General features: G+C 41.2%; 2 protein-coding genes across 5 annotated transcripts; one reads left to right on the top strand and one right to left on the bottom strand.

Annotated features, from left to right (window-relative positions):
- Positions 1-44: 44 nt before the first annotated feature.
- On the bottom strand, positions 45-9,046 carry LOC124049949 (U2 snRNP-associated SURP domain containing). Of its 4 annotated transcripts, none has more exons than XM_046372109.1 (26): positions 8,901-9,046; positions 7,950-8,048; positions 7,715-7,829; positions 7,429-7,553; positions 7,256-7,326; positions 7,019-7,107; positions 6,843-6,878; positions 6,652-6,734; positions 6,340-6,505; positions 6,031-6,242; positions 5,579-5,622; positions 3,763-3,867; positions 3,559-3,625; positions 3,266-3,429; positions 2,974-3,136; positions 2,796-2,875; positions 2,606-2,693; positions 2,339-2,479; positions 2,066-2,255; positions 1,872-1,952; positions 1,690-1,741; positions 1,434-1,581; positions 1,219-1,329; positions 1,002-1,129; positions 678-878; positions 45-559 (listed from the first exon to the last, which is right to left on the bottom strand). In XM_046372109.1, the coding sequence occupies exons 1-26, from the start codon at positions 8,973-8,975 to the stop codon at positions 424-426; spliced, it is 2,970 nt and encodes a 989-aa protein (XP_046228065.1). In that variant the 5' UTR covers positions 8,976-9,046; the 3' UTR covers positions 45-423. The 4 variants fall into 4 exon arrangements, with proteins under 4 accessions (XP_046228065.1, XP_046228066.1, XP_046228067.1 ...); XM_046372110.1 differs by having other exon boundaries at positions 678-854; XM_046372111.1 differs by lacking the exon at positions 6,843-6,878.
- pcolce2b (procollagen C-endopeptidase enhancer 2b) lies at positions 8,112-17,679 on the top strand. Its single transcript, XM_046372116.1, has 10 exons — positions 8,112-8,890; positions 9,803-10,070; positions 10,348-10,456; positions 10,908-11,163; positions 12,241-12,365; positions 12,725-12,861; positions 12,955-13,118; positions 14,068-14,151; positions 16,042-16,209; positions 16,597-17,679. Exons 1-10 carry the CDS (start codon positions 8,884-8,886, stop codon positions 16,725-16,727), a joined length of 1,449 nt encoding a protein of 482 aa, XP_046228072.1. The 5' UTR covers positions 8,112-8,883; the 3' UTR covers positions 16,728-17,679.
- Positions 17,680-17,734: the final 55 nt, after the last annotated feature.

The raw sequence follows: 17,734 nt of genomic DNA, 5'->3' as shown, positions 1-17,734 counted from the left end.
AAAGTTTATTAATTGCCACATTAATTTAGGAAAAATGACACTTGTTTATTAGGAATTCTTTTAATGTGAACTACAAAAACAGAAAATAACAGCATGAATATGACTATTGTCATCACACTCTGTACAGGTATGGTCTACCACATGGATGAATTCCATTGGGAAGTGATGGGGAATCAGGACACACAAGCACATTATTTTTTTTTTTTTTGTACAATATAAAACAGCAATGGCCCCATCAATTTGATACACCAGATGGAAACCCATGCAACACCCTGCACTCTTCATTGTCTGTACGTTAACATCTGGGCAGAGATCTTAACCTGCCTGATCACTCACTCAATCTTTTATACAACACGGAGCAGAAAAGGGAAGAATGGGGAGGGAGGAGAATAGGCTGGTTTGGCGGTTGAACGAAAAGACATGTCAGTGTTTGCTCTTCTTTGATTTTTTGTGAGACCGATGAGGTGACCTCGATTTGGAGCGGGATTTCTTAGCTGATTTCTTGGGCGTCCTGGAGCGTGACCTCCTGGATCGTTTGGGTGTGCGAGGCGAAGGAGATCTGGTGGGACAAACTTGGCATTTCAGTGAATTCTGCCAACCCCCCCCCCCCAACTGCAATTAACAACGAAAAAGGTGAAACGTCAGATTAACTAAAAATGTGGATTTAACAGTCTTACCTCTTGGAGGACTTTTTGTTGCTGGATCGCGGAGAGTCTTTATGTGAAGAGCGGGAAGATGTATCTTTAGAGTATGAGCGATCAGAGCGCTCTGACCGCTCCGAACGGGGCGACGACGACCGGCCTCGTCTGCTGCTGCTCCGCGAGGGGCTGGCTGACCCACTGTGACGCCGCTTCCTATCAACCGAAGGGGATAAATATCTGTCAAATGGAAAATTAAACAAATCCCATGTTTTATGCAGCACATGGCAAAATCCTAGACCTACACCTTTACTGAGTCATGAACCTGACACAACACTGCAACCTGCCAACTGGTCATCTCACCTCTCCTTCCTGGGTGGCGTGTCCTCTTTCTCTTTGTCCTTCTTCAAGTCTTTCAACCGTGCCTCAGCCTTCTCCTTTTCTTTCTTCTCCCTCTCTTTCTCCCGTTCAAGTTTCTCCTTTTCTTTTTCCTACAGTAAAGGAGCACAATAAATGACCCCAATTTTTAATTTCAACTTGTGTATTTGATACCATCTATATTGAAGATCCAACTGAATACCTTTTGTAGTAGTTTGTCCCTGTAGTGCTCCACCTGCTCCTGAATACTCTGCCCATGCTTCTTGGGCCTTTTCCCAGACTCCAGCTCATCTTGGAACTTCATGACTTTAACCTGGGTGAACAATGAAAGGGAAATGGTCAAAACAATGTAAACACCACAAACAGTGGTGAATGCTGGCATGTGTGATTCGAGAGTTTGTGATGGCTGTCCAGTACCTCTATCTCTCTGAGCTTGGTGCGTTTCTCCTCATTCATTTCAGACATCTTTGTTTTCATGTCTGAGTCATCTCTAACAGGGTTGAAGTAGCTTTGATTATCTTCTGAGCGAGGGCTCCTGTCATCATCGTCACTGTCCTCATCATCCCTTCAGAGTGGTAAGCAGTTTATTAAAAAAAGACGAAAAAAGGTTAAAGGTGATTGCACAGATCAAATCCTTAAAAGATAGCATACACCAAAAACAGGCAAAACTCACTTTTTTGTTTCTTCTGGCTGATCAAATATCTCCCATTTTGAAGTTGTGACAGCTAAGGAGCAAACAAAAGACAGCATAACTGAAACTAAGAACGCATGCAGCAGACCTTTTGACATAAAGATAGAGTATGTATAGATGTCAAAAACTGAGTTTGACTTTCAGTTTCCACTTAACAGGCTCACCTTGAGCTTGTAACTCTGACTCATCCACTGCTTCCCATTTTGACGGTGCTACCTTGAAAGTGGCCTCCTTGGACTGATCCACTTTGACAAAAAAAAAGGAAAATAAGAAATTATCTTATTGTATATTTACATTTTGACTCAGATCATCATCAACCACCACCTCATACAACACTGTTAGTCTCTGCAGTACTCACGAGGTATTCCATCTATGTCTTCTTCCATGGGCTTTATAGGAACACCATCTAGGTCATCAAGGGGGGCTCCGTCGATAGGTGCCCCATCAATGGGCCCCGCGTCGATTGGCACACCATCCACATCCTCCAGTGGAGTGCCATCTACATACTCCCCTATTGGAGCCCCATCGATGTCGTCTACTGGCTCCGTCTGGGCCAAAGACAGCACAAAAAAAAATGTTAAACTGTTGTTTTGAAAGCCAATTTGTGACAACAGAACTTCACATCATTTACCTCCACAGTGATATTAGTACTGGGCTCTTTCTCTGCAGTCAGATTAACTAGACCCAAGAAGATGTTCTGCAGCTTGATAAGGAAGGGGTCCGGGTACACAGCCCAGTCCTCCCACGCCCGGAAACATGACATAACTCGTTGCTGCCACAAAGAAAAAACAAAACACAACAAGGATGGTTTAGTGACATACTGCAGATGACAAATTAACAAATTACTGAGATGAGTCCAAGTGTGTAGTTTACCAAACTGTAATAGGACATTTGGTACCTTAAAGTTCTCACTCTGAAGGTGGCCCTGTATCGCTTTGTATGTCGCATTGAGGTCTGAGAAAATCTGGCAGAGCTTTGCCTCAAAACTGTTGAGAAGATTATAAGAACATTAATATGACTTTAAAACAGAAGCAATTACTTGACACTGCAGTTTGAGACACTTCAAGAGGGTAAATTACACAACTTACTATTTTCTGTAGTAAGACGCATTGGATACTTTGGCAGAGGAGTTGTACAGCACATCAGACACTAAATATAACCGTGCAATCTGAAATGTTAGAGAAAATATGCATTAATCATTAAATCTTCTACCAGAATGTCAACCAAAGAAGTTGAAAATCACTGAGGGTCAGCATCAGATCTTGCCTTCTTGGGAAGAGGGGTCTTGAGGATGGAGAGAGACTCTGTGATACACTCAACAATCTCTTCAGCTGCTTCGGCGTGGCTGAGGCAAAACAACATGGCTTCTGCTATGTCGCCCCTCCTTGGAGTCAAACCACGCAGGAGCTCCTCGAGTTTGTCTCGCTCTCTGCAGAGATGAAGAGCAAATAAATCAATCGAACTGAAGGTTCATCTACAGCAGAGCATTTTTAACACAGTATGATGACAGTTCAAGAATAAATTTCAACTGAATCTATGATAAGGAAAACTGTCTTACTCTTCTTTCAAGCAGCCCTTCTTGCTGCCCTCCTCCTCCTCCTCTTCCTCATCACCGTCATCATAAGGACCATGGAGGTATGGATTAAGCGGAGGCGGACGCCAAAAAGAGCCATTCTTAAACATTCTAAAGTCATCTGTTCGCCATTTGCCTGGTGCTTCACCCTGAGCAAGGAACAATTTCAAGTTGGTATCAAATTAAATCAAATTAAAAGTGTGATAGCATAACATTTTGGGGTTTTTCCCCCATGTTTGGGCTGAATAACACTGAAGTTTTGTCCTGAAAAATCAAACCTGTAGTATGGAGTAGAGCTTCCATCTGTAGTATACATGTGCTGGGCTCTGGTTCTCAAATAGAAATCTGGAAGAAAAAAAAAAAAGAAACATCAGCAAACATGAGAACACTTATTATTAGCATTATAACATTGCCAATTCTACTAACAACTAAAATGATAAAAGATGTGTATGTGAACATTTCAGATGTGCAGCTGCACTGACCTGTACATGGGATTGTTGATTTCTCTGTTCATGATCATGGCTTCAAACATTGGCCCTTCACGCACCACAAACTCGATCATTCGGTGGATGAGAGAGAGCAAATTCCTACAAGAAAAACACAGTTAAAGCAAACAGATTCAGACTGGCCGGACCCTTGACCACTACAAAAAGGCTGTCTGTTTGATTCTGTTTCATTTATGCTTGGTGGTGTGACACTCAGAGCTGTTGTCTCTTGACAGAAGTTATCTTCTGCAATTGCCCCTCGGGGACAAAAAAAGCTATTTCAATTTAACTGAATTGAAATGATTTTACAGACGTTACACAACGCAAATGCAGCTGTAAATTTACAGCAGGCTGTAACTGAGCAGAGCACTGCCACGGTTGCTACTGAGAGGTGCCTGGTACAAGAGGTCACTTACATGAGTCAGCCAAAGATGTATAAAGATATCCACTTATTGCTAATTTACTGAAAGGGATGAGGTGAGACAACTGTCAGAGTGTCACGTCAACAGACATAAATCAAAAGGTAACTTTGACAGTGCCTCTAAACCAATGCATAACATCAATGCATAACTGTTGCCAAAAATTAAAATGACAACTGTTTTCATTTTAATTAAGAATTAATTTTAAAAAACTAACAATTCATGTAGTAGTAGTTTTGCTTTTTTTTTTTTTTAAATTAGGCATCAGTTGTTACAAGTTCATGTCTGTGTTCTTTAAGGCTGCAGTGCAACAGGTTTTAAATTACATTTCACTGCCTGGACCCTTTATTTGAAATATTCCTACATTCAAGTTTCACAAAGGTGAACCTGGAGAACTTGGGAAAGCAGGAGCGAGACATTGACAAAGACACTGCATTAACTAAAAAGTGTGTCAATACGGTGCCTTTCAATTCCCACTCATCTCCAGGCCAATGTGAAGTGAGGAAGAACACCAAAGCAGTACAGGATTGTTGGCGTAAATAAGCTAAGCATGTTATCTACTAGTGGAGTTGGTAATGACTGAATACGGTGCAAATGGGATCACTAATGTTCTCCTGTGACAATTTTGGGGCGATAAATGGTGCAGGCTGCATACAATTACCCTAAAGTGGCCAACAAGACAAAGGATGTCTTTTAATTGACAACACAGATCACATTTACTTGTATTGGAGCCGATCGTACCAATGGCAGGGTAAAATTCAGTATACTTTCCCAATCCATCCCATGAGGCTTTTCAGGTCCCTCGCTGCTGCAGACAGTTCAACTTGTGCTGCTCACCAAGGCCAATGTCAAAGGTCATATATAGACTAATACTAGCAGGTTTGGATTTGTTGGCAGGGGCCAGATTTACTGAGCTCCCGATAGAGTGACAGAGGCCAAGGGGGTCGACAGTCTGAGTGAGCAATGGTCAGAGAGCAGCAATTCACAACTACAGATCTAGAATCAGTACATTGTGTATGTTGCAGAGTAACATGTGAGTAAAGCTCAAAAAAACAACACAATTAGATGTTGATGTATGAAGTGGAGCTATGATGGACTAAGTCATGATGTTTGGCTTTAATCAGCACATTACATAAGCACTAGAATGATGTTTTTGCTTCATATTTAAAAGGAAACATGAGTTGTGGTGGAGCAAGGTACAAAACAAACTTGTCTGTCAGTATTATTCTATCTACTAATATGATGACTTTGTACAATAGGCTCAACCATTGCTCACCCCTACCAACCAGCCCCCTGTAGCATGCAGTGATCAACTGATCAAGCTTTTAGCTTCATTATGGGATGTTTTTTTTTCTAAGTTTGTACACCAATTTTAAAAAAAGAAAAACATGTACCTTTCTGTTGGGATAACCACTTTGACTATGGCTTGCGACAGAGTCTGTATATGAAGTCACATCAGATAATAAACATAGAATGTGAGTATTGTTAAAAGGCAACAGGTGAAAAGTATAAAAAATGCATTTAAAAGTGCAAAGACAACAACTTGCTTTACTGCTGTCAGTTTTACTAAAGGCCAAATACCCCTGACACTGTATTCATTAACCATAAACACCTCTCTGTAACACTGAGCATTTTTCCACACAGTAACATTTCATTACACCCACACTTCTATATACACAGTGTAAAACTAATTAAGTTCAGTCAACTAGACAAAAACTATCACTTACAAAAACTTAGATAAAAACCTGCACTGACTGCTAATTATAAAAGCTAACATCTTACCAGATGCATTAACAAAACACTGCCATAACCCATGAGAAAATCCCAGGCTGACATGCTGAGTTACCTTCTCAAACTCCTCCTTGTTTTTAGGTGGAGGAAGCAGGGGAGCATTGGGGTTCTTTAGCCTCTCCCGGGGCTGTGCGTTGAAGGGCAGGCCAGAGGGAGGTGGTGGGAGTGTGTGCTCCATCATGGAAGGAGGGATGTAGATGGGGTGGGGTGGAATGGGCACACCTTTGCCCCATCCTAATTTCATCTCAAAGTTCATTATCATCTTTCCTATAATGGGAGCAAAAAAATGTATATATTCACAATGACTGGAAAGAACACAGGAACATCATATATTTGTTTAATCTAAAGAAATACAGCTTTGTACCATTTAGGTTCTTGAGCGCTCGCTCAGCATCCCTCCTGTTCATGAAAGCCACAAAGCCACAGTTTCTCTCCCGAGCCCTCTCCTCATCTGTCCTTGGCCACATGATCTTCACACTGGCCAGTGGGCCATAGCGACCAAATTCTTGACACAGCATCTCCTCATTCATCTGTAAAACAGAAAAAGAAATACATGGTGAAAATTATCACTTCTTAAATGTACATAAATTAAACAGGCGCAAACACAGCACATTTCCATTGGAATTTAGAGTCGGTCCACAGCATAGCAAGAAGCTAAAATCAAATGTTTATTCACCTGTGGATTGATATTTCCAAGATACAAGTTAGTAGTGGATGGGTCTCCAACATCATGGGAACCTGGCGCACAATCATCCAAAACTGCAGAGACAGAGAAGAGAGAAGAATTTCCTATTGCTGTCAGACAGAACAACATATTTTCTTAGCAAGATGAAGATATTCACGGCCACTATATTAAGTCAAAATTACCACTGGACGGACGGTTTCTCCTTGAAGAACCATCCGCTAAAAGAAGCAGAAAAGCAGTATAAATTTTGTTTCAGGGCAGAAGTGGATAAAGGGTGTGGGGGGGGCTGAAGAAAGGCGTGAAGGATGGGGCCAAGTTAGTACATGGGAACACAGTCAAGCAGTTTAAAAACACTCACATGAGCGCCTTCCATCCGTGCCAGAGAGAGGTTCGAAACGACTAACTCGTCCTTTCAACCTGTGTCTTTCATCCCTTTCCTCCTGTATTCTGCAGGAAACATCATATGGTACAATAAAGTACAACATATGTTGAAATCACTTCAAGTTTCTCACTTTCAGAACTGTACTTTTCCAAATAATAACACCTGGGAAGGTGAGTTTGCGCAATACAAGAATTAAGACGTGTTCAAACGTACTGTTTAAGCTCTTCTTTGAAGAGTTCCAAGTTGCTCTTCTTCTTTTCCTTTTCATTCGCTTTCTTTGAAGGCTGAAATGCAGATGTAGAAATATTACCAGCACAGTAAAAACAATGCATTGTTTACTACTGCAGTAAGAAAAGAGGCTACTTGTTGACTGTGATGGTACTTACATGTCTTTTATCTAATGCTAAAAATTGAGGTGGGGTTTCCAAAGGCAAGAAGCTTTTTGTTTGGGTCTCAAAGCGTGATTTGGGCTTGTACAACTTCCCTCTCTTGTCATCAGCAGCTGCCTCCTCTGAAAGAATAAAGAGTGGGTTTTTTTTAATCCACAACAATTATTTTAGCATTTCACCTTTTCAAGTCATTGGATATGGTATGTTGCGAACTGTACTTGTTCACGTAATATCATTCCATCCACCTGGAAAGTACATTCTGTAAATTATAGAAAGGTTGTACCTTTTGTTGCATTTGCAATACCACCACGGACAAAAGCCTTGACTTTGCCCTCCCCTCCTCCTTCAAAAGCCGCAAGAAATTCCTCATAAATCTCTGCTGCTGCCCGCTCATCCTCCTAAACAGAGAAACCAGTGTATAAATACATAAATCAAATTACAGAGATGCATCTTTATAAAATGTGTATCTAGTTATTGCAGATAAAATACTACTGTTGAAAAATGAAACATATGCTCACTTTTTTCTTTATTTCGTCTTGTTCCTTCTTGCTTAAGGTCCTTTTTGCCACTGCCATTTTGCCAATGCTGAAAGACTTCAGCTTGCTCTCAAGCAGCGCCTGCAGATGTAAACAAAGCATGGGGGGGGCTTTCAGTAGGCATTTCATGCTCACATAATGTCACTTTAAATTTGGTTGTATATTGTTATAAGACTTTCAGGCCATCACACAAACCATAACTACTCCATGTTTGATTAACCAGATGATAGCTGACGCGTGACTTATGTTGACAGCTAGCATGAAGTTTCGCGGGGACTCACCACGACACCACCCAGCTCACACTACACCGTAAAGAGGACTGTGTTCGCTCGTAGTTTGAGAACACTGCCCAAACCTTGCGTTTACTGTATATTCTCTATCATATTTAGTGATAGAGAATATACAGTAAACGGACACCGGGATGTAGTTAAACTGACCAAGCTGTCCAGAGGCCTAAAGCTGGTATCTGCTGCAGCACCACCGACTGAATGCATTAAGCGCCGACTGTTACACTGAGCTAAGCCTGAAATATTGCTAGGCCAGAGTTGCCAAATATGTGATTTATCCTTTCTAAAATTTAACGCTTATAAAATAAGCTTTCTTTTAAAAGCGATCTATGTCGATATATACCCATTAGCTATGCGAACAATATTCCTATCTGGGTCAACGGCCGTAACTATTTCTGATTGTGGTGGCTAAATCCTTAGCTTAGCTTAGCTTAGCTAAATTAGCCAGTGTGGCCGGAGAGCCGACGGTTAGCGCGCTGGTAGTTAGCTAACACCGTTGCGCACACTCGTACATTAACTCTTGTCGGTCTCTCCTACAGGCTACAAATACCTAAATAGTCAAGGCTGCTCAAGTGTACTGTTGTTTCCATTGTTTTCATTACAAGACCTAAGACCTAGCGAATGCAAGAATGAACGGTAAATTCACCTTAGCGCTAGCTTTTTGAGAGCCACCAGGCGTTCGGTCAGCCATCTTTCGTGGAACTAAAATAAAATCGATCATCGATTACAAGACAGCGGCAAACCCGAAACGCCAGGAGACGTAGTCAATCGCAGAATCAATGATCTGTGAGCTTTTTTTCAATGACAATCCTTTCGTGGTTATATTTACATGCAAATAAAAACCGCAACTTGTGGCGTGTATGAAAATTGCAATAATTTTGAAAGACAAAACAAGGTATAGTTTTAGACGTTCAATAAAAACATACATTGCAACTGTTTTACTGTTATGTAAGACAGATTTACGATTTATAGTACATAGTATAATATAGTATAGCACATAGGCATAAATATGTTTCTATGTCTATGGCTTCGCACTGAATTGCTACATAGTTAACTTAATGCAATTCTCTCCAGTCGTCTTACTGATATAGCTAAGCTAAGCGAAAAATACAGTATGTATGCGAAGTTGTTTATATCGTATTTAGTCCAGCAGGTGGTGCTGTCGCTCTCCGTCGCTCTGATTCCATCTGTGACAGTAGTCTGTCTCTGTTACCTGCTCATATACGTAATTCTGACAACCAGTTTACGGCAATTTCAAACACACATTCTTAGTGTTATTTCATTAAGCTGTGGTGTGAAATGACTTCTCTGTCAGCGAACTGAGATCATCCTTGATTCCACATATGGGTGCACTACTGTATACCACATTGCAGGCACTGAGTTGTGTGTTAAATCCAAGTGTATTTGGCCCACATTGATTGTAACGCCTAATCATTTATGCATGACTTATTATGACTTTTTTGACTATTATTCTTATGAAAGTAACGCTAGACCTCACACGCCCCTTCACCCTCTAGCGCTTCTTTAATCGTTTTTTTTTTCTCTTAGCAAAAGCAGCAGCCAGTGCTCCGTCCCTCCTACCACGCAGAACAAACGATATATTCATCTGCTCCAGCTTGCAGTTGCCGAAACTCCCCGTAGGAACTCCTGGGTACTTTTCCCCACCGTTCCAGCCGCTGAACACAATGCCATTCATGCTACGGGGAGAAAACAGGCGAAGTGCCTGCTCCGTTGACTCAACAATGTGGAGAACGTGTATTTTTTGCGCATGGAGTCTACTGTTCTTGACAGAGATTTGTGCGCAGTCTCAGCGAAGGTACACCTTTCTTTATATTGTTATTATTATTAGTCTGAAAGCTTTATGCGTGAGCAAGGTGTCAGGGAGCTCACGTACACTGTGGAGATGGCCTGGAGTTTATTCACGGGAATAATCGGCAGTCTGGGCTGCTTCCAGTCAGGACATGTGACACATAAAATGAAATCTGTGCTAAATAAACCGCATGCTGTCATTGATGCACGTTTTTGTGTTTTAACACATCATCAATATCACCTCATATTTGGAAAATAGAAAACATTTCTCTCTTCCCCTCCAGACCAAGCTTCACATGCGGCGGAAACATTACTGGAGAATCTGGAGTAATCGGGAGTCAGGGGTACCCAGGAGTTTACCCTCCAAATACGAAATGTGTGTGGAGGATCACAGTGAGTCCACTTCCATATGCACGTGTTTTGCTTTCCTACCACATCCTAGAATAATTATGATGGTAAAACTGATGCCTAAATTGTTAATTAAAAAGACAAAAAAACTGCACAATAAGTCATAATAGTATGATACTCTTTCACCAACCCCAAGCTGCTAATTTCCTCTCCAAAAATAACTTAAACACAGCCACACAGGGCAGTTTTTACTGACTGGCTCCATTGCATTACTCTGCATTCAAGCCGATGGCTAAATCAAGTTGTCTTTAACCTGCTGCACAAAAGTCAGGCTTACTGTTAAAAATATTGTAACTATTTGCAGTCAATTGCGGAAAGCGTTATTTTACTGGACATCGTTGGAAGAACAAGCCAGTGCCTATGAGGGAGGTGTAAAATTTCATTGCGCTTGGTAATAATGATAATTATGTGAAATTGACCTTTAATTCCCACCCAGGTCCCTGAGGGAAAGGTGGTGGTCCTGTCATTCCGCTTTATTGACTTGGAGAGCGACAACCTGTGCCGGTATGACTATGTGGATGTTTACAGTGGCCATGTCAATGGGCAGAGACTCGGTCGCTTCTGTGGGACGTTCAAGCCGGGGGCTCTGGTTTCCACGGGCAACAAGATGCTCATGCAGATGGTATCTGATGCCAACACAGCTGGGAGTGGCTTTCTGGCTGTTTTCTCTGCTGCCCACCCACATGAGAGAGGTAGGCAAACATGGAAAGAAGAAGAATAGTTCTGGCATGCTTGCTCTTACTGTTGATGTCCTACTCACTGAGGTCACAAGGGTAGCAAGAATATCACAAACATGTAATACAGAGTCACACGGGACTGTGTCTCAGCCGTGACTTCACTCCTTAAAGGAATGTGATACTGGCCCTGGAGTGTGTCTGTAGGGGCAGAAGGACAGTCTTTAAAAAGCAAATTAACATGGCTGTTAAAGACAAGTCACTTCAGTGAGGTCATTGAACGGTACCACAATGCCCAGACAGAGCGAGGAATTAAAACATCTTAAGGAGAGTTCAGCTTTTTGTGTTTTTTGTACAAAATGGAGGTAGAATTTGTCTTCTGCTCTATAAAAAAACAGACCTTTGGGCGATTCATTGGTCTTGGATGGATCTATGGTGTGTGGACAAAAAGGGAGGGATATCTCAACACTTAGTTCTCACAGTACAATGTGGAATTTCTCACAAATCTTTTTTGAAGCACTTCAGTAGAAGGCACTGGTCAGAAGTACCACTTAGAGCTGAACGAGCCCTGTCCTCTTTCCAGGGTTGCAAAGTCCCGTCTATTGTGTTGGTGGAATTTTAATGGTTGGTTCTCTGTACCAGCTGACAGCTGTAACGGACGATGACTATTAACCAACCTACCTGGCTCTTACCCAATGGCTAGTGACAGACTGCTGCCATACTGTCCTTAAGTGTCGTCAGAACTGTACAGCACATTCTATTTTTGTCGCTCTACTAAATCATACTTCTTTTAGACATATTGGAAGGGAAACATCGGTCTAAGTGTATGTTACGAAGAAAGCGTGTCTTCCAGAGTTTCAGCTCTTTGACAGTTGCTCAGATGCTTGACAGAGACAGAGTCTTTTTTTTTTAACTGTGCACTGCACAGGACTTAGTGACTTACTTTTTAGGATGCACATAATGACAAAGAAGGCCTTGAGGTTAACTGCAGGACCATTTCATGTTCCTGCCAATAACAGAATGGCATCTGGATAGACATTGAGTATATCATTCCTAATGTCTATACAAGTTATAACTTGAATCATCGCTCCACAGGGGACCAGTACTGTGGAGGCAGATTAGACAAGCCCTCTGGGACCTTCAAAACGCCCAACTGGCCTGAGAAGGACTACCCTGCTGGTGTCACCTGCTCCTGGCACATAGTGGCACCAAAGAACCAGGTCAGAATGTTCAAAATGAGTTATTCTTTCTTCTAAATGTTGAATTAGTCTGTGCTGGAGGAGTAGAATAGAATACTTCAATCTCCAGCCTATCTGAAGAATCTCTGGTTCTGCTGCATTGATTTTTATCCGATCATCCTTCATCCTCCGCCATGAGGCTGAAATTGTTTGAGGAGCGCAGTGCTAAATTGGTGCAGAACTCTTTCAAGATGGCTCAGTGTGTAATGGTTGTGGAACAGGACTTCATCATCCCGTGGATGACAGGGTGCCCTTTAATCAAACAGCCTACCCTGATATCCCAATTACAAGCTTCTGCTTGATGAAAGAAGGTTTTCTTAATGGTTTGTCTCCTGCCACAGATTATTGAAGTCAAGTTTGAGAAGTTTGATGTGGAAAGAGATAACTACTGCCGCTATGACCACGTCTCCATTTTTAATGGGGCAGAAATCAACGACGCCAAGAGGATTGGCAAATACTGCGGAGACAGCCCCCCAGCGTAGGTGATTCTGTCATGAAGGTTTTATTTTTGCCAAAACACTTATCTCATGAATTCCTCTCAGTTCACACTCTTGTATGGATTTCTTTCCAGGCCGGTGTTTTCAGAGGGGAATCAGCTTCTAATCCAGTTCCTGTCAGATCTCAGTCTGACCGCAGATGGCTTCATTGGACACTACAAGTTCAGACCAAAGAAATTCCCCACCACCACGATACCACCCACCACTACCACACAGCCAGTCACCACCAGGCCCTTACGTAGGTAGCAACTTTTACCCACTAAAGAACCTCAAGAAGACTTCTAACATCTGTATTTGTTGATGTAGCTATGAGACAGACTGGCTTAGTGCTACTGGATTCTATTGTTAACATGTGGGGTTTTTCTTTCACTTTAAACACAAGGGAAATTTGCAATCTGCTTCTGATAGCAGATCTGGAAAGGAGAGAACTAAGTGAAATGTACTGCTTAAGAGTTAACTCCATATTTACACTTTGTTGCTTATTCTGCTGACTTCTGCAAGTGGATAAGTAGTTAACCTAAATGCAAATTGCATAAAATCAGTAAAAAGAAAGAAAAAAGTCAAACTAAACAATCCATCTTCACAATCTGACTTGCAGTCATGATGCATCTCTCTCCTCTCTGCAAAGAATGCAGCCAAGCAGAAGCACACGTTCAAACACAACATATGCTAAAACTGTGTCTTATGCTCACATTTCCCAGGATAACACAAGTTCACATACACTGTGGGCATGTGTTCACGCCCACGATCACAGCTAATTTCCATACTCAAACTCGCACTCCCCACACAATGTTGTTTTTTCCCTTAGTCAGGCCAGGTCCCACTACGATGTCATGCTTTCACAATGCTTTCTGTTGGCTTATCTTTCCTGACTTTTCCCTCTGTAGTAAGAATAATATTTAGACAATCGCCTTGTATTATTTGGTCCTTTCCTTTATGGACTCTTTCCTATTTATACCTTGAAAAACATTTGTTTCCTTGCCACATTACGTTGCTGTTTTTCACGCTGCCTCACATTGTCCCCGAGGCTATTCATTTGAACCTCACTGTCGTGTTTGTTCTGTAAATAAACCACAGTAGGCACAGATGCAACAATAACTTGCATTCTTGCATCACTGGCAGTCCAAATAACAGAGAATGCATTTTCTTTTGTTTTTGTGTTCATGTGTGTGTGTGTGTCTCCACAGCTCTGAAGTACTCTGTTGCCCTGTGCCAGCAGAAATGTAAAAGACAAGGAACACTCGAGAGCAATTACTGCTCCAGCAATTTCGGTAAGAACATCAGTCCTTATTGCAATTTATTTATAAACCACATAAGCTGCAGTGACTGAAATGGTCCAGCTTTACTCATGTTATTTTTGAAATTACCTACTGTTACATACATACTAATCCTAAATCGTCCAGACTGACACGGTTAAGGTTATTCGCAGATTTACGTCAGCACAGCCCACATTGGCATTAGCAGCCAAATCTCCCCTGACAAGCAGTTTACAGTCCTGATCATGTCACTGTCTTTGCTCCTCTGATTTCTTACTGCTCATCTCAAAGACTTCCTTGATAGCCTTGCTGGAAGTGAAGGAGTGTATACAGTAGGACATAGTTACCCCCAATGTAAACACACACACACACACACTCAGCCTCTGACTGTAGGTAAACTGTTAATAAATGAACGTGTTGATTCAAGCTCGGCCTCCATTTGCTACTCTCCTTCTACTGTGATGTTTTCTTCTTGGAGATGTTTACCACATGTGCTAGATTGGCATTTCAGAGAGTTCACATGGATTCGCATCAGGAAGTGAGGAAAAGCGAGCGATGTGGTGGTGCATGTGAATGTGATGTGACAACGGAGTTGGTGCTCGGTATGCTGTGTCACATTTTAATGAAGTGGCGAGACGGTAGACTGAAAACGCGCTTTGAATTGTCAAAAGCAGTTGACTGGTTAGTGTCACTGTTTAACAGTAGTGTCAGAGACAGCAGCATTACCGAAACCGACCGTCCTCTGGCTCTTCTCATCCCTGTCAGGAAATGAAACAGGCAGTATGTAAAGTCCAGACATATTGGTACCATCAGTGTAAAGAATCCTCTCCCTCTCAGTCCACTGGCTCCACTATCACTAATCTGTCAGTGCTAAATGTCAGATCTCTGCCATAGTGAGCAAGTCCAGTTAACTGATCTGTGTTTGTTGTACTTTTGGAGACCAGGACAGACTTAACAGGAAATAGGTGTCAAATGTCAAGTTAACCTTGCAGATTTGCCACATTATTAGCACATCCAGACAGAAAAAAGGAACTGGGAGATACAGTTGGCAGAAATTCTGCATTCTTCTGAATTAACCTGTAGGATGATTTCTCTTGGAGTTTCAGATTTTTAATCTCATGCTCCCTTGTTCAGATGGAATCACTAAACAGTATGTATTGTTTCTCTGTATAAGATTGTACAGAGTATAATATCAAGCGACCTCTGTTCCACTGATTCACATGCAAAACATTTTAGTTACCTATTGGACAATAACAACATCACACATTTAACTTGGTGTAACAGTCAGGGCCATATCCTGGAATTACTTTGAAAGTCTAAAAGTTACAAAAAAAAATTAGATCCTTGAAGGGGAGGACCTATTAGGTCATTGATGGTTTCCCACACTACACATAATGTGCCTACATTTTTTAAATCTGTCCTGATAGCAAACCGAGACTTCCCTTATACTTTAACTTGCAATGTGATTGATTGAAATGGCATAAATGCTTTTTAGCCATGCTAGTAACATGGTTCTAGGCTTTGCACTGTTGGTCAACTTTGGTCCAAAATGAAATCTTAATCTGTTAGATGTCATATGTTAGATGTCATATGGATATTATCTCAAACCACAAACATCCTTACAGAGCTTGAAGCTAACATCTTCTTTCAGTCTTTTGGTTTTCTGAAGTCTGATTATGCTGTTGCATTCACTCTGCTTAAAGCTTTGACTGTTGTTGTAATCACAATGCACAATCAGCGCTTGCCAAAGTAGAGAATATTTTCTATTTATCTATAGAAATTAAAAATGACATCTCTACAGCCTTGATTTATCCTTGTTTATGTGTCTATCAGCAGTGTTAGCCTTGGACAACAGGGAAGGGCAGGTATATATTTGATCTATGTGTATGTGTGTGTCTATGACAGTGATAACCGGGACTGTCATTACCGCGGTGACAAAAGGAGGAAGTATGTACGCTACTGTCTCCATCATCAATGTGTATAAAGAAGGCAGTCTGGCCATCCAGCAGGCAGGAAAGACGATGAGCACCAAAATCATTATCCTGTGCAAGAAGTGTCCATTTATCAGAAGGGGTGAGTGCAATGATGAAATTAAATTGGTTCAGTGTCCTAAGGAATATTTTTTTGGTGTACATAATCACTGATTATCTTATTAGTTATGATCAAAGTAATAATGATTACGCAATTCCTGGTTGGCTGTTTTTAATAACCTGTGGCTCTGAGTTTGCATCTTTGCTGTGCCTTCACGCTCAGTTGATTGAGCTCGCTCCAAAGTGTGAGGTGAGCGGCAGAACTCACTGTCCAAGCAGTCAATGAAACATCAAGTATGTTTATATGTTTGCATTGCATATAAACATAAGATATACAGATCTGCTTTGTGGAGATTCTGATGTTTGGCCTCCCTGAATGTCTCTGCCGTTCCGCCACTGCATTCAGGTTTTTTTTGTGTGACCTCACCAGGTTTGAACTACATCTTCATGGGCCAAGTGGACGAGGACGGCCGGGGGAAAATCGCCCCTCACCACTTTGTTATGGCCTTTAAGACAAAGAACCAGAAAGGACTTAATGTTCTGAAAAACAAGCGATGCTGAGTTCCAGAAGCTCCAGAGAAAGATCTCCACTGGACAGGTGAACCTGAAGGAGGCTCAGCCATGGATGGATCTCCATCTCAACCACACAAACACAGGCCAGAAAAACATAGCTGAATCACAATGACATAAAATCTGCATGATTCACTCAGTTAGAAGCAACTCAGACTTTTGTATTTATTCATTTTGCTCTTGTTCGCATGTTTTTGGAATAAACAAGAAGACATTAAATTCCTCCACTCTATCAAGAACAGTCACATAGTCTGTTAGGTTAATCAGCAATGAAATGAGTTGAAATTTCCATCCCTATTCTCACCCCATTCTCACTGTGTAGTCACATTCCTGTCTTGCCCCTTGCAGGGAATTAAATTTTAGTGAGTAACAGAGGTAGAATAGGGAATATAGCAATTCAGAGAGACATGTTTCATAAGACAAGACTATGAGATTAATCAGATTGTGAGTTTTCGGTGTGCACATCTGTACTGACATTCTACGAAATTTAGTATGCATTAAACAAATCAAATCTGTCTGCCAGAATAATCTCAAATTTCACAAGCATAATTAATATCCATAATGGATTTATCACAGCCACTAGCTGTAGTTTTAATGACTGCTAACAACCTGCAGTTATTTTCTATGTTCAACATCGGTGGACAGGATTAGGAAGTTGTTAAATGCTGATAAAAAGTGCAATATTTAATATATAAATCATTCTCTTTTTTTTTAAAGATTTTTAGGCTGGTTGTATGTGGGACAAATGAGGACCTTCCTAGCTAAAGCTCGTTCCTTCGATTTGTTTGCAAATGCAAAGCGCTGCCATCAGCATATATCATTAAACTACATTGTTTTTAAAGGCAGAGGAATGAAATGAAAAATATTTTCATAAGAAAATGTCTGTGAATATTATTTATGTTTTATTGTTGTCATCTGTCCAAATAAAATTCTTTTAACATTTTCCTTTTGTTTGTCTGTCTTTGTGCAAGAACACTGAGATGGAAACCAAATAATGC

This window comes from Scatophagus argus, chromosome 18 (genome assembly GCF_020382885.2).
Source record: "Scatophagus argus isolate fScaArg1 chromosome 18, fScaArg1.pri, whole genome shotgun sequence".
NCBI lineage: Eukaryota > Metazoa > Chordata > Actinopteri > Scatophagidae > Scatophagus > Scatophagus argus.
Note: the sequence above shows the minus strand (reverse complement) of the source record. Positions and strands in the feature narration are given on the sequence as shown.